Here is a 24,744-nt window from a genome sequence, read left to right as displayed (position 1 = left end):
TGGTCACTGTTGCCCATTTTTGGTCTAAAATGATTTAGCTGATTGTGCTCCCTTTATTTTATCAGTTCTATATTTACTTATTTGTGCAATGCTTTTGACATAAAATAAATAAATTAGATGCATGGAGTGTTGGTACAGTAGGCATATTATTATATACTTTCTGCTAGCATAAGATGGTGGAGGATGTAATTGATTGACACAGAGAGAAAAAGTTGAAATGGAAATGGACAAAATTTGATTTTTTGAGAGAGACCTTTCAGTTTTCTCTTGCCTATAATAATCTGCCAGGTGAAGCAACATTCCAGACTCCTGATAGAGTCTTCATTCTATAAAAAGTAAGGCCAGATAAAATGTATTACTACCCTGTAAGATATCATGAAACTCGTACATTTATATGATACTATAAAGTCATAGCAGGCATGTGTGTCATGGTGGTATCAAATCAGATGTGGAGGAAATTAAATTGGACATTGCTTCATTGGTTTGTTTTGACGGTGTCTCTGCCTTTTTGGACTAAAGTTGTCTCTGTCTGTTTTAAAGAAACTACCCAGATAGAAGATCCTCGAGTCCAATGGCGGCGGGAACAGGAACATATGCTGAAGGACTATCTTGTATTGGCACAAGAAGCCCTGACGGCACAGAAGGAGATCTACCAGGTCAAACAACAGAGACTTGAACTGGCCCAACAGGAGTACCAGCAACTTCATGATGTGTGGGAACGCAAGCTGGGGTCTCAAACTAGCTGTAAGTGTTTGGCTGCTTTTGGTGATTCTCATTTTTGTTGTAGTTACATTAAAATGAGGGTGGCAACTGTAACCAGGTATTGTTGGACTGTAAAATCTTAAAACCCTTAGCTGGCCCAAACAATGGTATTACAGTCCAGAAATATCTGTTGTCAATCTCTGTGCTGGAATAATGTTCTTTATTTCATTTGCAAATACAGTGAGTCATAGAAAACATATTTAAAAGGGAAACCAAGGAATAGAAGAGTCTGGCGTCATTCTTATACTTCAGAGCTACATTTTACAAAAAAAGCTTTCTCCTGCCGCTTCCTTCCATTCTTGCTCTTTACCTTTCCAATCAAAGATAATAGGTCTAAGTAATACTCTAAATCTTTCAAAGTGAACATTGTGCTTTGTCTCATTCAGGTCTTAGTGTGCTTTTAAACTTTTTCTTTATTTCCTCATTATTGTAGTAGTTTCGAGTTCCTCATCCAGCTCCAAATATGATCCAGAAATTCTTAAAGCTGAAATTGCTACAACAAAATCTAGGGTAAGGAAAAAAACAAAATATATTCTTAGAGTACTTGAGTGAGAAACATTAATATTTACAGTAATAAAAGATGAAATGTTCTATGATTTGATACTTTCTGCATAAGGGTAGACAAAATATAACCCTCAAGTATCGGGGATTGTGACCCAACATATGTAAAGGGCATTACTTTGCAGGAACCAGGAATTTTAAAAGGATAATACATTTGAGAGAAGAAATGTTTTAGATGATGACATTGATAGTATTGTACACCATGTTTTTGATACAATTATGGGACTCAGATGTCTTTCTACAGCTCCTTAATTGACAATTATAACACAGTTGCTGCCACACACTCCTCAGTCTCCACTTTTTTCATTAATGTCTTACCACATTCAACTTTTTGGTGTAAACATCATGGTTTTCTGTCTCAATTGTAGAACAACTATGATGTTAACAAATTGGAATGCTTAATCATGATCCAGAGACAGATAGAACGAACACAAAGTGCAAATCCCATATAATCCCACAGAATCTAAATAATATTATCTCACTTTTCTGTTAAATTAATAAAATATCAATGGGTTACTTCAACATTCTTTAAGATAGATGTCTTTGTTATGGCTCATAACTACCAAATTACAATACCAGTCTTAGTATACATATAATATCATGTGCATTGATAAGGAAATCCCATATATCTGTACATCCAAACATACATAATTATGCATGCTGACTTCTGTACAACAATAAGTCAGTTCCATTTATTAAAGCCTCTTTTTAAAAATGGAATCACTTTCAGACATCTGCATGCATATATTACTCTGTATATTGGTTCAATGTTTTTTAAAATTCTCTTATTACTAAAGTGATACATAAGTAATACAGGAATAAAAGAGAAGCAGTTCTGTGAGCTGATAATTTTTATGTAATAGAGGTAGGCATAGTGCAGGAATAGTTTTAGTATTACATCCAGACTTCATGCTGAAATATGGTTTAATTGGGCCTGGATTTCCACCTGCTCATGTTAGCCCTAATCTCACATTTTGCAAAATTAAACAGAGATGTGGGACAGTCTAGCAACTCAAGATACTAGGAATCAGAAGAGAGAACTCCATAAGGGTTGCCTTGGCCACATTTTATTTACTTATTTATTTACCATACTTGTATCTCGCCTTTCTCAACCCCTGTAGGGGACTCAAGGTGGCCTTACAAAGGCAACAATTCAATGCCGCATATACATAGATCAATGTATAAACAAAACATTAAAACCATCCAATTAAAACAACAATTAAGATCACATATTTGAGGTCATATTCCAAGGCCAGTCTGGGTCGTAATTAAAATTAATTTATAGTCTCTTATTGCCTCGCTCCCATTATTGCCCAAGAGCCTGATCCCAGAGCCAAGTTTTTAGTTTTTTTCTGAAGGCCAGGAGGGAGAGGGCCCAATCTAATTTTGCTGGGGATGGAGTTCCATAGACGAGAAGGCCCTGTCTCTCGGCCCCACAAGACATGCTTGCAAGGGAGAAGGAATGGAGAGCAGAGCCTCCCCTGATGATCTTAGGAGATGAAAGGAATGCCAGGATCTCGGAGAAGGATTATTCACATTTTGTTGAAATATGAACTGGAATTCATGATTACAAATGTGTATTCTAACATACATTTGCAACTGATTCATACTCATACTTCAATAGTATAGGGAATTCATAGGAATTGTAAACGTCCCTCAGTCCTGATTTTACTGGGCAGCAGACATTGTGAGTGACGAGAGTGTGTTTTCCCACTAATCACAACACAGTAGACTGGTGTTCCCTCCTCATTTCCATGAGTGATCACTGCAGCAAGGAGAAAGTGCAACCATGATCTGTATATGCAAATAAACAATTGCTGAGGTTTTAGATCAGCTGCTTAATTAAGGATACTTAACTAAGGGCCCTTCTACACTGCCATATAATCCAGAATATCAAGACAGATAATGCACATCATTTGCTTTGGACCGGATTATCTGAGTCTATACTGCCATATAATCCAATTCAAAGCAGATAATCTGGATTTTATTCAGTTGTGTAGAAGAGGGTCTAAGAGGCTGATCTAAAATTTAAGCAGTTGCTTACCATGAACCTAAACTAGAATTGTATTATTCAGAAGTACGTTTTACTGAATGCAAGGAGATTTACTAATCAAAATAAATAGCGGTTGATTTAGTTAAATTATTTTTCTGTGTAAGTCAAGCAGGGTATATTTCAAGGATAATAATGAGTTAAACATTGTTCTGACAGATATGTTTATCATAGCAGACAAAATAACACTGCTTTGCTTTTTCACAGGTTAATAAGCTCAAAAGAGAAGTTGCTCACATGAGACAGGAACTCCAGTATAAGGAACTTGGTTTCCAAACACTGAAGAAGTAAGTTAACAGTTTTTCTGAGCTACAGGGAAAGCTCTGAGAACAAAACGTTTTAAAAGTTCTGGTTTATAACAGGGATTGTGCCAAGGATAAATATAATGAATTATTTGTCTATTATGAAATAAATAAAATGGTTTTTATTCTCTCCATTGCCTTCTCTTACACAAGATTTACAGAACAAGATCTGATATAAATGCCCATAGGCATGAAAAGTTAATAATAACTTTCAATAGCTTTCATTTTGACATTGGGATCTTGCATGCATATTTTTTATTTCTCCAATAAGGACAAATTCTACACACAATGCATTAAAGTTCAAAGTCTTTTTAAGAAGGTTGGTCCCTGAAACACTGCAATCCACATTTCATCATGACTGAGGATTATTTGGAACATGGCATCAAAGAAGAAGTTTAACACAAAAGTTCTATCCACACACCTTAGTACTATTAAGTTGTGTTTGCCCTGTTTCTCAAGAGGGAGGTAACCCATCTAGGGGGGAAATGTATATTGCAAGAGGGAAAGTTATGGTAAAGTGGCTTTTTTGCCTCAAGGTATACACATTTAGAGGCCAGAAGCCTTAATGCATTCATGTAAAGTACCTTTCTCAGTCTAGTTTACGTAAGAGTTCTCCATAAAGTGTGTAGGGATGCTGTATCTACAGGTTTCTGTGTTTGTTGAGTTCGTGTGAAGCAGATCACAGTAAATGCAGTGGGTTGTGCTTCTTAGTAAATATACATTGGACCAGGTTGAATGTGATGATGATAACTTTATGAAAAAGAGGAATTGATTCAGATCCTCTCTAATATATAAAAGATATTTGTTTAGGAAATCTTAAAGTCAGGTTTTCAGTTTAAGAATTTACAAAATTGAACTGATTATATTTTAAATTTGGTACTCCACCAAGTAAGCAGAATGCCAGTAAATCCAAAAGAATTCATTTTGCTCCTTTTTCATAAACAGAAATCTATTGCTCTTAGAACTATTTCTTGATGTAACATTCTTCTAATTAACAATCATTTTACCTCTTTTTGATTATTTTATATTCTACCTTGAAGAATTGATATGAAAATGTCTGATACACAAGGTGGATATAAACTTGATGAGGCACAAGCCATTCTAAGTGAAATGAAAGCTATCAAGAAAGCCATAATGTCAGGAGAACAAGAAAAGCAAGATCTCATTGAGGTATGTAATCGGTTTGATAAGCATTTTGTGCTGAGTATATCTTTACTGTTTGTTTCCATAATTGGAAATATAGAAATGTTTGTTTTGAGCTAGTACATAAAACTAGCATTTTAATGAAATGTTTATTTTTTAAAATGGCCATAGCTTTACATTTATGCTTCCATACAGTAAAATACTCCAGCAAAGGATCACCGCCTTGTCGGGGCACTGGAGCTTGAGCACCTCAATGATGTCATGAGTGAAACCGTGAAGGGACACCCAAGACGGGACGGTTGTGGCAGAGAGGTCAGACCAAGCGTGATCCCTGGGGAAGGCAATGGCAAACCACTCCAGTATCCTTGCCAAGAAAACTAAATGGACCAGTACAACCAGAGATATGTCGGTATGCCATTGGAAGATGGGACTCCCAGGTCGGAAGATGGCCAAAATGCTACTGGGGAGGAGCAGAGTATGAGTTCAACTAGCACCAGATGTGATGACGCAGCTAGCTCAAAGCCGAAAGGAAGGCTAGCGGCCGACGGTACTGGAGGTGAACGACGAATCCGATGCTCTAACGATCAACACACCATAGGAACCTGGAATGTAAGATCTATGAGCCAGGGCAAATTGGATGTTGTTATTGGTGAGATGTCAAGACTAAAGATAGACATTCTGGGGGTCAGCGAACTGAAATGGACTGGAATGGGCCACTTCACATCAGATGACCACCAGATCTACTACTGCGAACAAGAGGAACATCGAAGAAATGGAGTAGCCTTCATAATTAATAAGAAATTTGCTAAAGCGGTGCTTGGATACAACCCAAAAAATGACAGAATGATCTCAATTCGAGTGCAAGGAAAGCCTTTCAACATTACAGTGATCCAAATATACGCCCCAACCACAGCTGCTGAAGAAGCAGAAGTAGATCAGTTCTATGAGGATCTGCAGGACCTACGGGATAATACACCAAAAAGAGACATTATTTTCATTACAGGAGACTGGAATGCCAAGGTGGGAAGTCAAATGACAACAGGGATCACAGGCAAGCATGGTCTGGGAGAACAAAATGAAGCGGGACGCAGCCTGATAGAATTTTGCCAGGAAAACTTGCTGTGTATAACGAATACTCTCTTCCAACAACCTAAAAGACGGCTTTACACATGGACCTCACCAGACGGTCAACACCGAAATCAGATTGACTACATCCTTTGCAGCCAAAGGTGGCGGACATCCATCCAATCGGTGAAAACAAGACCTGGGGCTGACTGTAGCTCAGATCACGAACTTCTTATTGCCCAATTTAGAATAAAACTAAAGAGATCAGGGAAAATACACAGACCAGTTAGATATGATCTCACTAACATTCCTAGCGAATATACAGTGGAAGTGAAGAACAGATTTGAAGGACTAGATTTAGTAAACAGAGTCCCAGAAGAACTATGGACAGAAGTCCGCGACATTGTTCAGGAGGCGGCAACAAAGTACGTCCCAAAGAAAAAGAAAACCAAGAAGGCAAAATGGTTGTCTGCTGAGACACTGGAAGTAGCCCAAGAAAGGAGGAAAGCAAAAGGAAACAGGGATAAGGGGAGATATGCCCAGTTAAATGCTCAATTCCAGAGGTTAGCCAGAAGAGATAAGGAACTATTTTTAAATAAGCAATGCATGGAAGTGGAAAAGGACAACAGAATAGGAAGGACACGAGACCTCTTCCAGAAAATTAGAAACATTGGAGGTAAATTTCAGGCAAAAATTGGTATGATAAGAAACAAAGATGGCAGGGACCTAACAGAAGCTGAAGAGATCAAGAGAAGGTGGCGAGACTATACAGAAGATCTGTATAGGAAGGATAATAATATTGAGAATAGTTTTGACGGTGTGGTGAATGAATTAGAACCAGACATCCTGAGGAGTGAGGTTGAATGGGCCTTAAGAAGCATTGCTAACAACAAGGCAGCAGGAGACGACGGGATCCCAGCTGAACTGTTTAAAATCTTAAAAGATGATGCTGTCAAGGTGATGCATGCCATTTGCCAGCAAATATGGAAAACACAAGAATGGCCATCAGACTGGAAAAAATCAACTTATATCCCCATACCAAAAAAGGGAAATGCGAAAGACTGCTCCAACTTCCGTACAGTGGCCCTTATTTCTCATGCCAGTAAGGTAATGCCCAAGATCCTGCAAGGAAGACTCCAGCAATACATTGAGCGAGAGTTGCCAGATGTTCAAGCTGGGTTTAGAAAAGGTAGAGGAACGAGAGACCAAATTGCCAATATCCACTGGATAATGGAGAAAGGCAGGGAGTTTCAGAAAAACATCTACTTCTGCTTCATTGACTATTCTAAAGCCTTTGACTGTGTAGATTGTGGCAAGTTCTTAGTGGGATGGGCATCCCAAGCCACCTTGTCTCTCTCCTGAGGAATCTGGACCAAGTAGCAACAGTAAGAACTGACCACGGAACAACAGACTGGTTCAAGATTGGGAAAGGCGTACGGCAAGGCTGCATCCTCTCACTCAACCTTTTTAACTTGTATGCAGAACAAATCATGCGATGTGCGGGGCTGGATGAATGCAAAGCTGGGGTGAAAATTGCTGGAAGAAACATTAACAACCTCAGATATGCAGATGACACCACTCTGATGGCCGAAAGCGAGGAGGAGCTGAGGAGCCTTCTAATCAAGGCGAAAGAAGAAAGCGCAAAAGCCGGGTTGCAGCTAAACGTCAAAAAAACCAAGATTATGGCAACAAGAATGATTGACAACTGGAAAATAGAGGGAGAAACCGTGGAGGCCGTGACAGATTTGTATTTCTAGGTGCAAAGATTACTGCAGATGCAGACTGTAGCCAGGAAATCAGAAGACGCTTACTTCTTGGGAGGAGAGCAATGTCCAATCTCGATAAAATAGTAAAGAGTAGAGACATCAGACTGGCAACAAAGATCCACCTAGTCAAAGCCATGGTATTCCCTGTAGTAACCTACGGATGTGAGAGCTGGACCTTAGGGAAGGCTGAGCGAAGGAAGATCGATGCTTTTGAACTGTGGTGTTGGAGGAAAGTTCTGAGAGTGCCTTGGACTGTGAGAAGATCCAACCAGTCCATCCTCCAGGAAATAAAGCCCGACTGCTCACTGGAGGGAAAGATACTAGAGACAAAGCTGAAGTACTTTGGCCACATCATGAGGAGACAGGAAAGCCTAGAGAAGACAATTATGCTGGGGAAAGTGGAAGGCAAAAGGAAGAGGGGCCGACCAAGGGCAAGATGGATGGATGGCATCCTTAAAGTGACTGGACTGACCTTGAGGGAGCTGGGGGTGGTAACGGTCGACAGGGAGCTCTGGCGTGGGCTGGTCCATGAGGTCACGAAGAGTCGGAGACGACTGAACGAATGAACAACAACAGTAAAATAACTCTCTGTTTGTCCTAACTAGCACCATGCTCCACCTTGTAAAAGAAATCTATTCAATAAAAAGCTTTGAAGAAGATTGGTTATTGAAAATGTTCCCATTGGCATTAGGGTCAGCCTATTCTCTTACAGTTTTTAATAGTGAAATGTTTTCTTCAAAGCATTAGGGCAGTACTGATTTTGAATTTTTCCTGTTCCAGAATCTTGCTAGGCTGAAAGCTCATTTTGTGAGAGACAGAGGATCGCCTTCAGATTTGTGGATCAGCAACATATCCTTGGAAGCTTCTACATTCTCATTACCTAGACAATATCTGGATGCTGGCTCCCAAACAGATGTTTCTGGAAATGTATGTAAAAAAGTAAAATATTGTCTATTTTTTGCATTCCACCAGAGTTATTTCAGGATCTTCCATTATAATCCAGTGTACTCACATTGGTTCCATACAGAATGCATAAAAAAGATTTTGTGGCATTTGTTGGTGTCCCTGTGGAATGGCATAGTGATTTAAAATGTCTGAAATGTGTGTCACGTCTTAGCCTTTCAATGCTAATATTGAACTTGGGCTCTATCTAAGATATCTTGGGATATCTTAATGTATAAGAGAAATGTCTAATTTCCAGAAGGAAAGTTCACTGACATGCTTTAACTTTATATTTTGCTTTTTTTAGTTTATTGCAAGCAGCAATAATCAGTTAGCTGAGAAGGTGAGACTGCGTCTCCAGTATGAAGAGGCTAAGCGAAGGTAAGCACAGTTTTCTTTAATGCTACTGACAAATCATTAACCTGTAGTTTCAGCAGGGAAATAAACCACTATTTTAGGGAGGATGGATGGTGTGGTGGTTTAAGGTTGGACTAGGACTTTGGGAGACCAAGGTTCAAATCTCCTCTGTCTTTGAAACTCATGGGGCAATCTTCGGCATGTCACACTCTCTCATTCTCAGAGCAGGGCAGTGGAACACCTCCTCTAAACAAGCTTCCTGACAAAATATTGTGAGAAGATTGCCAGTTGTTGGAAGGCACATGTTGTTCATTTGTTCAATCGTTTCTGATTCTTCGTGACCTCATGGACCAGCCCATGCCAGAGCTCCCTGTCGGCTCCTTCAAGGTCAATCCAGTCCCTTCAAGAATCCCATCCATCCATCTTGCCCTTGGTCGGCCCTTTTTCCTTCCATTTCCCCCAGCATAATTGTCTTCTCTAAGCTTTCCTTTCTTCTCATGATGTGGCCGAAGTACTTCATCTTGGCCTCTACTATTCTTCCCTCCAATGAGCAGTCGGGCTTTATTTCCTGAAGTATGGACTGGTTGGATCTTCTCGTAGTCCAAGGCACACTCAGAACTTTCCTCCAGTACCACAGTTCAAAAGCATCTATCTTCCTTCGCTCAGCCTTCCCTATGGTCCAACTCTCACATCCGTAGGTGACTACAGGGAATACCATGGCTTTGACTATGTGGATCTTTGTTGCCAGTGTGATATCTCTACTCTTCACTATTTTATCTAGATTGGACATTGCTCTCCTCCCAAGAAGTAAGTGTTTCCTGATTTCCTGGCTGCAGTCTGCGTCTGCAGTAATCTTTGCACCTAGAACTACAAAGTCTGTCACTGCCTCCACGTTTTTCCCCTCTATTTCCCAGTTGTCAATCATTCTTGTTGCCATAATCTTGGGTTTTTTGATGTTTAACTGCAACCCAGATTTTGTGCTTTCTTCTTTCACCTTGATTAGAAGGCTCCTCAGCTCCTCCTCACTTTCGGCCATCAAAGTGGTGTCATCTACATATCTAAGGTTGTTAATGTTTCTTCCAGCAATTGTCACCCCAGCCTAGCATTTGTCAAGCCCCGCACATTGCATGATGTGTTCTGCATACAAGTTGAATAGGTTGGGAGAGAATATACAACCCTGCCATATGCCTTTCCCAATCTTGAACCAGTCTGTTGTTCTGAAGGCACGTAGCAACAACAATACAATTGATTCCATGAGGTAAACTGGAGAGTGCATTTGATTAAGTCAAATTCTTATGAATTTACAAATTGTGTGGCTAAAGTTCCCAGATAAGTAACTTTCTTCTAAGTAGTTTGCAATATATGAATGTGAGAAAATCCATGCACTCCCTGTATGATGGTTTGTTTAAATTTCATAAACAGTATATTGTAAGGGCACATTAAATCCTGTTGTTATTTTGAAACTGAAAAAATTGCGAAATATTAAGAACAAATCTAGTCTTTTGTCATATACATGCTGATAAATGATAGAAGTTATCAAATTACAGCTGAGCAATCCTCTTAGGCCATATACCCTTTACAAATACACAAAGGAATTCACGGATTACAAACTAATGTCATTGCTAATTCATTGCTAGAGCACAGTGTTGGGCTTAATCAGGCAGTTGAATGTTAAAATGGTTGCAAAGAAGGCTTCTGTGCAGCTTGGATGGATTTCTAATAATTAAAGACTTTAAATTAATTAAGCAACGGCTTTCCTGCTATGGGAACAAGCTCAGTAGTTCTAAAAAATGTGTCCTGAAATGTGGCTCTGCATAAAGCATTGGCTAAAGGTTTGGCATGCTATAGTGTGCGAATAAATTAGGAACCCATATATATATAAGTGGTGAGAACTTCATCCTTAATTATCAAATTGGGACATAAAATATTTGATCAACTTTTTTGTACCAATTTTCATGTGGCATTTTATAATATCCTCTCACATTGACATTTAAAACACTACTCCTTGTTTATAAATGTATTCCTCAGTAATATACATGATGTTTACAGAATTAATTGGTGTTCCTTCTTCCACAGAATAGCAAACTTAAAGATACAGTTGGCTAAACTGGACAGTGAAGCCTGGCCAGGCGTGCTAGATTCTGAACGGGACCGATTAATGTTAATCAATGAGAAGGAGGAACTTCTGAAGGAAATGAGGTTCATCAGTCCTAGAAAATGGACCCAGAGTGAAGTAGAACGGCTGGAGCTAGAAAGAAAACGTCTAGAAGACGACCTTCAGGCTGCAAGAGATACACAGAGCAAAGCTTTAACAGAAAGGTAAGCTTTTTCATTTTAACATCTTTTTAAACTGATGTTTTAGAAAATGCTGGTGGTAGTTTTCTCAACTTATGTGGCAAAATGGGATGGTTTCCCTCTGTTCCTCTGAAATAATATGTTGCAGACAATGTAGAAGAAAGACTGCACCAACCAATACATTGCATTGAAGTTGTAGATGCTCAGATAGCTCATAGGGGAGTGTTCTGTTTTTAGCACTGGCTTAAGATTTAGAGTTTTCATCTCACATGATTCTTTCTCCTATGCACGCATGTTTCAAGCCACTGAAGTGATCTTCTGTGACTCCTCGCCCGTCCTCTTTTAAAATGTGGTCTTATGGGCAATTTGTGCTCGCTTGCTTCACTTGATGCCCCATGAGATAACTGGCAGGCAAGGGAGCATATATCCCATGCCACAGCATGCAGGCTCCTGCTCTCAGCTATTCCATTATTCAGGAGAGAGGATTTCAGTGTTTGATCCACGTGGTTCATTTGGGGTTCATTTGTTGACATTTTAGAATTTTAGAGATTTGTGCTGAGGTCATTCTTCTTGACGTTGATTCCAGTACTGAAATATAGCGCTATGCTGCTGGCAAAATATATGCTTACATAGCATATCCATGAGGTTGCTGAGTTCAGAGTACTACTGATAGATTCATGACACTACTGGTTTGAGAGTTTCTGGTGGTGCCTCACTTTAACATTTAAGCAGAAACACTACCTAACAACTGCAAAGACATGTAAGATTTGGAGCTATATTTAAATCCAACTGCTCTTTTAAATGCTATTCCCATAGGAACTGAAGTTTTAGAGGAACGTAGTTTGACAACCAAGCTATCAAGTAGATAAAAGCTTCTACTTCTACTCAATCTTCTGTAATTCTGCTGGCTACTTAAAGAAAAATACAATTTTAGCCTAGATGCATTGAGAATGCTTCAGCTGGAGTGTTAGTCCCATGAGAAATTGCAATAGTAACAGGATGATAAACCTGTTGTGCAATCGACATTCTTTAGACCTGGTTTGTAGGTGGGTAGTGCTAAGAGAGTCTGCAGTCAGGCTCTCCTCACTAATAATACCATCTTTCATTTATTTGTTTGTGTGATTTTATAGACTTCTTCCTCTACATAATTAACAGCTCACCCACACATATGAACTAGAGGTATATATGTGAAGTTAAAGTCGTCATACATCAGAAACATTCCAGAATTGTAAATTTCAGGTCTTGTGCAAGTTACTAATCTGTTATTTTTCTTTAGGATTATTATTATTATTATTATTATTATTATTATTATTATCATCATCATCATCCCTAAATAGTATTACTTAGAAAGGAGAAAATCCTTTTTTAAAAAATCATTCCTTGTAACCTCTAGATAGGTTACTGAGTCTGTCAGGGGTGCTTTGAATGCAATTTTCCAGCTTCTTGTCAGGGAGTTGGACTGGATGGCCCATGAGGTCTCTTCAAGCTCTATGATTCTATGAGTAGTTACAGATTATCATTTTCTCATACACCCTACCACACACATTCATTTGTTCCAGATTTATCAAAATGTTTTCAGTTCATATGAAGAGATGGTCATGTTACAAGCTGCAGGATATCCCAGTAGAAGGGCTTATGGTAAACAAACCTTTGTGCAGATAGTCCCCTTTGTTCTTTGGACTGAATGCAACTTGACTCCTTCACAATTTTTCCCTTTTCTTGGAAGCATAATCAAGGGCATTATAGTTACATTACTGGGGTCTCGTGCTCCTTGTATGACATGAACCAAAATTGTTCCTTGGAGTGTTGAGAACTAAAAGAATGCTCCCAGATTCTCTACAAAACTTGGAAATAATTAAAAGTACCTAATTATTTATATCTAACTATTTTCAGCAATAACATTTGTAATATATCAAAAAGTAATAGCATTCTGCTTCGTTTTAAATAATATTTCTCTGAGTAAAATTTGTTTTTGTTCTCATCAGCTTATCTATTCTTGCTCCAGAGTTACAATTAAAATGTTTTGTTTGCTCCTATAAAGTTAGTGAATAAGACTTGTAACAAAGTGCAGCACAAGAGGTCGCTCACTGGATTCCTGTTGATTTTCAGAGATGCTGTTTCAGATAGGCTTAAAACTTGTTTGCATGACATTTTACACTCCCTTTTAAAAATCTTTTCCAGACTTAAGTTAAATAGTAAAAGAAATCAGTTGGTTCGAGAACTAGAAGAAACAACACGATTAGTAGCAAAATTGCACATCCAGCTGAAAAAGTAAGTTTTTTTTTTTAAAAAAGGTCTCTAGATTTCTTTTCTTTAGAGTCAAGATGATGATGGTACTGATGATTAGTCTATATATTATATCTTTCCTAAAAGGAGGCTCAAGGTGGTATACAGTAAAATTCAATTATCGTACATAAAATAAATCATAAAACCAATTCATCATAAAAGATTACAGTGCAGTGTAAAGCTTAGTATGAAAGAAAACACATCTGTCATTCATTTGAAATACATACTAACTGAAGTCTTGCCAACAACCTACTTATAATTATGGGGATATACTTTAATTCCTGTAGTTTGCTTTATGGTACACATGTATCAACAGACAGCCCATGGCCAATATAGGCAAGGAGCCTCTCTTCAAAATTGCCATGAACCACCAGCACAAGCATTCACAACAGGTTTCAAAGTAAACCCATGTTATCAGACTTTCTAAACATAAAAGAGATTGCTTCTTGCACCATTTACTGCAATGTTCACTTTATAAACAAAATAAAAACACATAGCAATCAATGTCTGCAAACATCCTGCTTGCTCCACGTTTTCCCCAATCAAAAGACTGATTCATAAATAATGTGAAATTAATATTCATTATAAAATGACAGCATGAACAGGTGCTTTTGTTTAAGGTTTTCCTGCAATAAAAAGCCTCGTGATAAGTCATGTCTGTATCAATCATCAGTCTGGTGATCATTATATCACTTCCTTCATGTCTCTTGAGAATTGGTACTATAATTCCTTCCTCTTTAAATTATCAAATAAATAGATAAATTATTAAGTAAATGAAATAAAAATCTTTGTGCACATTTCTATCAAAATCCAATGTAGTGCTCTCAGATATGCAAGATCACAAAATGCTTACTGTGAATACTTGTCCTCTTTTGTTGCATTTGGGTACTACTGCCACTACCAATCCTTTGGGTAAATACAGTTGCATAAGAACAAAATCATAGCATTGGAAAGCCCCCACCCCTTCCAGGCCATCAGTCCAATGACTTCATCACATTGAGAGGGGAAAGCATGGATGACCATCCTTTTCACATAGAGAATTGCCCCTGTTATATTGTGAGCAGTCATGTTTCCAGTTCTGCCTCTCCATAATACTCACACATGAAAACTTAAGAGCTGGCAAAACAGTTATCTTACATTCATCACAAGGCCAGTATTACTTTTTTTTAAAAATCAGGAGAAACAACATATCCAAAAACGAAGAGATACCTTGTCCGGCCCAAAGCTCCTTACATTGAAATAGACTGACACCAGTTTAAAACCACTTCTTTCCATGGGATCCTATTCTTTTGCCCCAAACCCCATAGGATACAACAGCCAGTGATACAGGTTAAAACTATTCCTTTCCATGGGGCCCTATTGTTCTGCATCAAACCCCATAGGATACAAGCGACTGCTGATGATTGGGCAATGAAACACGATGGGAAACTTTGATTGTTCCCAATCCTACCTGTTTTTCAGTTGTAACCATGAGAGTAAAGCGTGATAAGAGGTGGGAGCTCTGAACATAATTGTCAGCCCATGTTCAGTGGTCCCTCCATACAGGATATTTCTGCCTGTTTTCGACCATGGAACATGTGATGAGTTCTGTGCCTCTCCATGCTTGAAAAGAGGCTGAAATGTCCTACGAGGGGGAAATTTCTCAATGTGATGAGGTCAATTGCCAGAGATCCCTCCTGTCTCTTTTCAATCATGGAGTGCTATGCATTATGGCCGGAAGTAGTTTAACTCATGAGATGAGCTCAGTTCCTCTCCATAAGGCTGGAGTGTCCTATGATTGGGAAATTTCTTAATGTGATAAGGTGGCAAGCCCTATTCAGGGCACGGTCTTCAGCTGGAGCATCCCCAGCAGGTAGCTGTCTGACTTCTTTTTGAAACCATCCCAAGATGAAGATCAAAGACTTTCTAGTTAGTGGTTTCAATTGCCAAAATAAATTCATTTTATTTAATTCCTTTTAAACATTTATGTATCACTTTGTCATCGGTACAGATTCCAGGGAAATTTAGTTCCTTACATGGTATGCTTAGCTGACTGATAGAGAAACAGATTGAGTATTGTTTATTTCATATTTGCTGTAAACAGAAAATAATCCTGATTTTCAAGTTTGTGTCATTAATACACTATTACTAATAGTTTTGTCCTAGAATCAGTAATTTTCAGAATTTTTTTTGTTGGCAATTGTGAATAAAATTGCAAAAAAGCTTTAATAATTTCACATTCTTCATTAAAAATAACATATTTCAAAACATTTATGCAGCACTTTTCCATTACTGGTGGTTTCAGCAACATGAGAAGTCTATAAATAGAATAACCTGAAATAGTAAGAAACACAGTCTGTGAGATCATATCCCAAAAATCTTACCATAGATCATACACAACAGTTTTTTGCAGGGCAACATAAGGTTATGTGTAAAAGGAAATTAATCTCTTGAAGTAGTAACCTTCAAAATCTATTTTAACTCAACATTCAGTTATTTATTATTTATTTAATGCCATCTATTTTGAAAATTACTCAAAGTTGTGCCCTCTCTTCCATCATCACAACAGTCCTTTGTGATTTATTTCGCTAATAGATAATGAGTCTTTATGATTTGGTTATGAGAAAACTCCCAGCTCATTTAGGATTTTGTGACTTAGGATTTCTCAGGACAATTCATGCTTAGTTCAAATGTTTCTACTTCATTTGTTATTATTGTCTCCAGCCTGTCGTCTAGCATGCTTTCCTTGTCATCTGGCAGCAGTCCTGGCTCTCTTGCATCAAGCAGGGGATCTCTGGCCGCCTCAAGCCAGGATTCTTCAACCTCAGCCAGCTTTACGGATCTGTTTAGTGAACAACTGGAACAGCTGGACTCTGACTACCAGAACAAAATGGACCTTTTGCTTTTGGAGAGAGCTGCTGGGTTTCGGCCTTCTGGCTGCATCACTACTATCCATGAGAATGAGGTTGTAAAGACTCAGAGGGCAGATGCTGCTAGCCGTGTACAAGCCCTAAGATCCCTGTCTGGCACACCAAAATCACTGACATCTTTATCCCCAAGATCATCCCTTTCTTCTCCCTCTCCACCTTGTTCTCCACAAGTGATGGACCCATTCTTCACAGGAGATGCCTTCATGAGTCACATGGACTTTGATGATATGGAAATAAACAGTGGTTTCTCTGAACTTAGTTTAAACACTGGAAGTGGCAGGAAGTACAGAACAGAAGAGTCTAGAACTGGAGACAAACACCTGGAGCAAGGTAGGGTGATTATTTCTCCCTTACAGTGTTATGCTTAAGGTATTTTGATACAGTATTTTTAAGCAAAGCTTTGAGTTTTGAGGGAGCCAGCATTCTATAGTAGTTTGAGCCAAGTTCAAATCCTCACTTGGACATGGAAGTCCAGTGGTCAGGAATTCTGGGAGCTGAAGTCCAAAACCCCTGGAGGGCCACAAGTTGTGCAGGCCTAATCTAGATAGTTACACATGGAACTGCACACATCTTTTGGCTCCAATGAAAGCACTTAGCTTTCTTACTCTTCACATTCTCCTCTTTGGTCTTTGTGGTGGATTCAGACAGGCATTCTTTTCACACAGCACTAGGCTCTTTTTGGGGCAATGAAAAATGAAATTCTGGTGTAGGTTGTCTGAAAGCGGTTGCATTACTTTTATGAATCCAGTTACTTTGTAGTTTGATGAAGAATAAATAATTTTAGTATTTGTTCCATTTTGGAGCTTTTCAAATATAATTTGATAAGATCACATAATTCTACCTATCTCAAAAACTTATCCCCTATCCCATGGAAGAACATTAGTGGGATTCAATTAAATGTTTTACTAACATAAGACAACTGGGTTATAGACTTTTAGTCTGGGACAGATATTGATTATCAGCTGAGCTCTTCCCTCCATGTAAGCAGTGGATACATTTGTATTTGGAGTATAAAGTAGTTATTATTCCCATTAGATCTTGATGGTAATTAATCTTAACTTTTCTGGGCTCTTTGAGAATGGCTGGGGCTGTTGAAGTGAAAACTATAAGGCGCTAAGCAGATTAAGTGATTTAGGGTTGTTATTCAGTCAGCAGACAAAATAATCACCACAGGTAGTTTATTTCAGGGCAGTAATGAGAAAAGTGTCCAGTCCCCTGGCTCTCCTCACACAGCTCAGAGTAGTGCAAAAACTGCTCAACTGAGTTACATTATGGCCTGCTGGGATCATGTGTTCTCACATGTTTCTGTAAGTACAACTAAACAGTTAGTCCCCCAAATCTCTCTTCCTCCCCCAACCTTCTTTAGGGAAATCTCTTTTACAAATCCTTTGCTACTCTCCAGTTTAAAAGTCTTTCTATGTGTAGTTAAATAACTGGGCAATGGAATGCAACTGAAAATATATGCTTCCAACTAAATTGGAAAACAGACAAATAAAATAAAAAATGAGGCTTTCAAGTTGAAAACAAACATTTTATGATGTTGGTATCATAAAGCGGACTCAGGGCGGCTTACAAACTCTAGCAAAAATTCAATGCCACATAAACAAACAATAAAAACACAAGGTTCTTGTGGGTTTTTTCGGGCTATAGAGCCATGTTCTAGAGGCATTTCTCTTGACGTTTCGCCTGCATCTATGGCAAGCATCCTCAGAGGTTGTGAGGACCTCACAACCTCTGAGGATGCTTGCCATAGATGCAGGCAAAACGTCAGGAGAAATGCCTCTAGAACATGGCTCTATAGCCCGAAAAAACCCACAAGAACCTAGTGATTCCAGCCATGAAAGCCTTCGACAATACAATAAAAACACACCTCATCAAACTATAAAACAGTTAAAACATTCAGAATATATGGGAAATTAAAACTCACAGAACAATAAAACAAATTAAAAACATATAAACATAAATTGCTGAGTCTTGATTTCATGCTTATCCATAGCCATTATCCAAAATCCATAGTTATTATTCAGGCAGTTGAGGTTGAATTCCATAACACTCTATTCTCCAAATGCCTGTGTACAAAGCCAGGTCTTTAGCTTTTTCCTAAAGACCAGGAGGGATGAGGCCTGCCTGATGTCACTGGAGACAGAGTTCCACAGCTGAGGGGCCACCACTGAGAAGGCCCTGTCTCTCATTCCCATCAGTCACACTGGCAAAAAGGGTGGGACTGAGAGCTGGACCTTCTCAGCAGATCTTAAAGCTCGCACTGGCTCATAAGGGGAAATGCATCCATACAGGTAAGTTGGACCAGAACTGTTTAAGACAGTGCTTCTCAATCTGTGGGTCCCCCTATATTTTGGCCTCCAACTCCCAGAACTCCTAACAGCTGGTAAACTGGCTTGGAGTTGTAGACCAATACACCTGGGGCCCCACAGGTTGAAAAAACACTGGTGTAAGGCTTTATAGGGCCTGGTAGTAAACCAGCAGTCAATTGAGCTGATGCAACAGAGGGGCTATATTCTCCCTATATGCCATTGAAGTAAGAAATCTGACTGCCACCCGTTGGACTACTTGAAGCTTCTGGGCCATCTTCAAAGGGAAGTCCATGTAGAGTGTGTTGCAGTGGTTTATTCGAGATATAACAAGAACATGGGTCACTGTGGTTAAGTCTGACTTCCCAAGGTTTGGGCGCAACTGGCACACAAGTTTTAATTGTGCAAAAGCTCCTCTGGCCACCACCGAAACCTGGGGTTCCAGACTCAACTATGTCAAAAGTTACAAACATTTGACTTACAAATGATTCATAATTACAAATGGAGGTGAGACAACAGGAAGTGAGACAAATCTATCCCTAGAGAGGGAAACTGATTTCTGGAGGAGTTATCATGGTGAAAAGATGACTCCACTGAATCTTTCTCTCAAACCTTGTTTCTGCAACAAGCCAAATTTTTCAACATCCAATTATCACAGGGAGATAAAGTGTGGTGAAATTTTCTGAACAGGGGCACAGGCAGCAAAAGAAACACCATGTCCCTATCCTATCCAAAGCTTATCTATCTATCCATCTATCTGGCTGGAGTTACACTTAGAAAACATACCTGTTCTGATTTACATACACATAAGAACAAATATACAGAACCTATCTTGTTCGTAACTTGGGGATTGCCTATATTTCTAGTTGGTGGGCTGCAGTTAGCTTGGTAAAGGGTATGGCCAGAGTATAAGTTGTGCAAGTCTATTTTTTCATACTTGCCAATGTTTTGGTCTGTTTTGTAGAACCTCCACACAAATGGCATCTATTTTTGACATTTTTTTTAAAAATGTGGTGGGTTACATTATCTTAATATACAATACTTGACCTACCTTGAACTGAACCATTGTTTCCTGTTCTTGGTCTTTAATATGGCACATACTCCTTGATGTAGCCAACTCATGTTGACGTTATTAATGTCATTTTCATTTTCCTCCCTTCTAATTTGATTTAGATATAAGTATGGTTGAAGGAGGTGCACTGAAAGTAGCGTGCGTATCAGCTGCAGTGTCAGATGAGTCAGTGGCAGGAGACAGTGGAGTGTATGAACCATCCGTGCAAAGGTATTTCTCTACTCAAGTTATTTCACATTAAAATTCATATATATAAGCCCCAATGAAATCAACAAAACCAAGCCTTGTTGGCTGCTTATTTGTGTGTTCCTTAGGCATGAGCATCAGCATCTAAAACACAACACAGAGAAGCTAAAAAACATAAAGGAAAGGGATCTTCTGAGGTAACAAGAGAGCATGAGTGTTAATTATGAAAAATTAATCAAGTGATGCTAAAACCAGCATTATTATCAGAGTATTATGATCGAAATACATAATGGAGACATGTAGGTAATCCAAATGCCTAGATAATTGATAGAGAAAGTATCCATATAGAAGTGGAGTGGTCACCATAATGAATAAATTTAAACATCTGTAAATCATTGTAAATTTGATAATAATCAGGAGTTTTGCCTGACTTGGTGAAATATTTAGTTTGAGCGTTTTTTTGTTTTTGCAATTTAAGGTTTTGTTCTCTTGTTACTTCTGAAGGTTCTTTTCTCCTCAGCACCAGAAAGTGACATGCCCACGCAGCTGCCAGGGCCCGTATATCCTGTATGTTGTCCATTGAGTCAATTGCATCTCCCTCCTGATGTCATAAGGAAAGTCCCCTATTTCACTTCCTGGTCAGGGTGGGGAATGCCCTTTTGCAATGTCCTTGTCCATTGTGTTTTGAAAAAGAGATGAAACAAGAAAGCTTCTGGCCAAAGAGTACTTTTTCATGGGCCAGCTATTTAGAAAAAGGAAAGGCAAAGTTCCTGTTTAGCAAGCTCTCCATGCTGCAGGGTGTCTGACATTCACTTTGTGCCAACAGCAGTTGCTGCTCTGTGTTCAACTTTAAAAAGGCTTCCCTGTGCTAAATCTCCTCTCAAGTGTTGTCTTAAACTGTTTATATGCTGGGGAAAATCTTTTCCATATGAACTTAATAATGCTATGCCTACTTAAACATGTTTGATGTCTTTTCAGGCCTTGTGTGTCAGAAACCATTTTATTTGACAACAGCGATGCAGACGAAGCTAGGACTGCTAAAGTTCAGATTTCAATGAAGTAAGCTAGGTGGCTTCTCTTTTTCTCTCTCTCATTTTTTCAATTTGTATCCTCATTAATTCTTGGCATTTCTCCACAGTGGAGTGTTACATGCCTTGCAAGTATGTTTCACTGTCGACATTTATGTCATCACTTTCAGATGTCACTTCAGGTAGAAAGAATATTTTCAGGTTGAATATCTGTAGTGCTGATGAAAAAAAAAACTGCTGGCTTGTTGACAAAGCCTACATGTACAGGTCTCTTCTCCTTTAAATATCCCTTATGCAAATGGTTGGCATTTTTTTAAAAAAAACTTACATAAATTAGTTGCCTATTCTGAATAACCTTGTTAAGATCATGGTGTGATGAAGTATGTTAACATTTTGTTCATTTGAAGGGACAGGAAGTTAAGTCACATTTCAACAGTCCGATCTGGAAGGCTGGTGAATTCCTGAATTAAGAACCATATATACTTGTATATAGATCAAAAGAAGATTTGGAGGCCAAAATGATAGAATTTTAATATGGCCCATGGGTCATTCTACAGACAGGGGAATACACTAGCACTGCATATGGTGCTAACCAACTACCCCTGGCCATCACAGCCATTTTCTTGCCCAGGCATTCAAAAATCTCAAAGGTGGTGCCACAGTGGAGGGAGTAGAAAGGGTTGGTACTTATTTTAGTTTCACCTGGGATCGACTAAGTTCTCACCTTTCACCACTCTAGCTGATTTTTTTCATGTCAGGAGCGATTTCGAAAATTGCAAGTCGCTTCCGTTGTGAGAGAATTGGCCAACTGCAAAGACGTTGCGCAGGGACACCCAGATGTTTTGATGTTTTACCATCCTTGTGGGAGGCTTCTCTCATGGGGAGCTGGAGTTCCCAGAGGGAGATCAACCCGCTTTCTCCAGATTTGAATTGCTGACCTGTCAGTCAGCAATCCTGCCGGCACAAAGGTTTAACCCATTGCGTCCCCAGGGATGACACAGAGAAGGGGATGGCATTTTTTTTGTTTAATGAGTTAAGGTACAGAACATTAACAGACCTTGTGGATAAATCCATCCAAGAGATTTTGGGATGATTTTTTAACTAACATTTCTAATCTTTTACATAAATATATAGAATAATTCTAGTCGACTGGGGCAGGATACAGTAATTTTATCTTGCCTAAATTTTTAAACATATTCTTACACCCCACAGACTTAATTACATTATTTGTAGTTTTGCAGTACTGTTTGTGGATGTGCACTCAGAAGTAATCCATGCTGTGTTCTGTTTGTCCTACTTCTAAATGAACTTAACCCTTAGAAAAATGTTAGATCTTAAGCCTGAAACTTCAACAAAGTTTTAAAATACTGAGAAACATTTATGTGTTTTAGTCTCATTTTATTATAATCAATAAACAACTGGCCTTTCTCCTTATTTTCCAATTCAGGTATGATGACAAAAACAAACAATTTGCAATATTTATTGCACAGGTGAATAATGTGCCTACTCTGCTGCCACAGCAAGACCAGAAAGTGTAAGTAAGTGAAATGGCACATCAAAAAGCCCTGTGAAACAGCCTTCTGGCTCTGCTGATCAATTATTTTATACAGATACAGACTTGAAATCGGACACAGCTATTATTCTATTACTTTTGATGAAATTAATGTGTCAGTCTGAATTCATCTCAGCCAAAAAAATCTCCATGTACATGTTTAGTTAGATCCTACTGTCATCATTTGCAGTGCAAGAATTTGCTCTTTTGTCTTTAGTGACATAACATGAAACATTTCCACCACCACATTCCCTCGGTGACATCAAAGCACACTTTTCAGCAGACTTTGCAATAATGTATTGTTTCAGGTGCTAGGAGCATAAACCCATCATCACTTTTGGACCAGTATAGTCTCTTGAGAGGCAAAGAAATCATAACAATTGCTGAAATTCTATGAATTATATCAGGAGTGAAATGACAGGAGAATCGCTGGTGGGCCATTGAGTTAAGACCCGATCTTCTCTATTAGTATACTTATGCTGTAATAGAGACAATGCTGGCAAGACAATATTGCAGGAAGATCTTGATGTGGAAAAGTTAGCAGCAGCGAGATAGAAATCTCGTGGCACTCAGCTGCTTACTTTTCAAATGTTTTGATGTTTTACCATCCTTGTGGGAGGCTTCTCTCATGGGGAGCTGAAGCTCACAGAGGGAGATCAAGCCATTTTCCCCGGGTTTTTGATAGTAGTAGGGAGTGGGAGGAACAATAATTGAAGTAGAGTTACTCTTGCACCTGCACTCCAAGGAAACCCCTCGCCTCTGCAAAAGAAATAGGCAGCCTGGAGCCAGCAACCTTTTTGCTGCAACAATTACTGCCTCCACCTCCCTGCACTAGCCTGAGGAAAGTGCATCAGGTATCCTATCTCATCATTAGATATGTTGCAGGATCCCAGCATCTCGTATTTACTGATCTCTTAGTTTCATTGAATTCCAGATGCAATGTGTATTCTGTTTATGTATACAACAGATGATGCAGACCATCTGACTTAGCAAAGTAAAGTGTTAAAATATGCAAAACAGGGGAAGGCTCATATCTCCCAGTACTTTGTTGGAACACTCTTCACTTTACTTTAAAGAAAAACAACCCTGCCCAGGCACAAATACAGATAAGGAACATTCTACAACATCTAGAATTTTAAATTGCCCCCATATTTGCCATTTGCAGAGGCCATTGTTGTTGGACGTGGCAGTACTTTGGTGGGGATAAAGATCTTCCTTTGGAAAAATGGAGTAGTAATAGCAATGGTTTCTGTAGGTAACAAATCGTCAAAATTTGTGTAAGCATTGCAATAGTTTATCCATTAAAGGCATCAACACTCTGCAGTATTTGCAAGAGATTCAAGAGGTACATCATTTGCACAAGTTTCACACATTTACTCTACCTGTGTGTCTTTGAGCGACCTAATGTTTTATGATGTCCCTCTAGATTTGGTCATTCTTAGGCAAAGAGTATTCAGAGATAATTTATCTAGTTCTTTCCTCTGGAATATAGCTTTTAGCACCCACTATTTGTTGGTGGTTTTCCAAGTATTAATCAGTGCTGACCAAGATCAGACAGGATCTGGTCCCTTAAAGTATGTGGTGCCTTTACAGTATCCCTCAGCTACAACAAATACCACAATTTACTTCCATATGCAGCACTAGAAGGCGCAGTTACATGTTTTAAGTGTTCAAAATTATGGACACAAGTAAGTAACAAGACACATGTCTGGCTACATAAGGGACAACGTTGAGCAATATATTAGCAGTTATAATACTCTTTTCCAGTTCCATAATGAAAAGATAAAACACAAATTAAAGACCCTTGTATGCATTATTGTACGCGCCTGCTTGTGTTGACTGCATTTTCATGACTAATAAAGCCTGCCATGCTAATCAACTGAAAAAATGGTCTAAAATAATTAATAAATATTTGGAAGGAGGGTAGATGTCTAGGTATGTTTTGTTATGCCTGGTAGATCTTACAAAAATGGCAACACGTATCTCTAGAATGAAACATATTATTGAACAAATTAAGTATGGGAAGCCTCAGTAATCAGTATGCATTGGAAAGAGCAGATAAATCAATTGGTTAGTTGGATATAAATCCGTATTATGGTCATATTAATCAGTGATTCTGGGTAACTGGAAACTCACCCTCTCTTTAATATCTTAATGAA

At 38.7% G+C, this 24,744-nt stretch overlaps 1 protein-coding gene across 1 annotated transcript in view; it reads left to right on the top strand.

Annotated features, from left to right (window-relative positions):
- WWC1 (WW and C2 domain containing 1) overlaps positions 1 to 24,744 on the top strand; it is a 106,548-nt gene that overhangs the window by 64,829 nt on the left and 16,975 nt on the right. Inside the window, exons 3-14 of the mRNA XM_060765007.2 lie at positions 541 to 744; positions 1,196 to 1,272; positions 3,581 to 3,660; positions 4,716 to 4,845; positions 8,430 to 8,576; positions 8,899 to 8,972; positions 11,025 to 11,267; positions 13,425 to 13,514; positions 16,233 to 16,768; positions 19,921 to 20,029; positions 20,984 to 21,064; positions 22,481 to 22,567. Of these exons, the coding sequence (XP_060620990.2) occupies positions 541 to 744; positions 1,196 to 1,272; positions 3,581 to 3,660; positions 4,716 to 4,845; positions 8,430 to 8,576; positions 8,899 to 8,972; positions 11,025 to 11,267; positions 13,425 to 13,514; positions 16,233 to 16,768; positions 19,921 to 20,029; positions 20,984 to 21,064; positions 22,481 to 22,567 (1,858 nt within the window). The remainder of the gene's footprint in view (positions 1 to 540; positions 745 to 1,195; positions 1,273 to 3,580; positions 3,661 to 4,715; positions 4,846 to 8,429; positions 8,577 to 8,898; positions 8,973 to 11,024; positions 11,268 to 13,424; positions 13,515 to 16,232; positions 16,769 to 19,920; positions 20,030 to 20,983; positions 21,065 to 22,480; positions 22,568 to 24,744) is intronic.

Source organism: Anolis sagrei, chromosome 2 (assembly GCF_037176765.1).
Source record: "Anolis sagrei isolate rAnoSag1 chromosome 2, rAnoSag1.mat, whole genome shotgun sequence".
NCBI classification, from domain to species: domain Eukaryota; kingdom Metazoa; phylum Chordata; class Lepidosauria; order Squamata; family Dactyloidae; genus Anolis; species Anolis sagrei.
The sequence above is the reverse complement of the archived record's forward strand: the minus strand, read 5'-3'. Positions and strand labels throughout refer to the sequence as shown.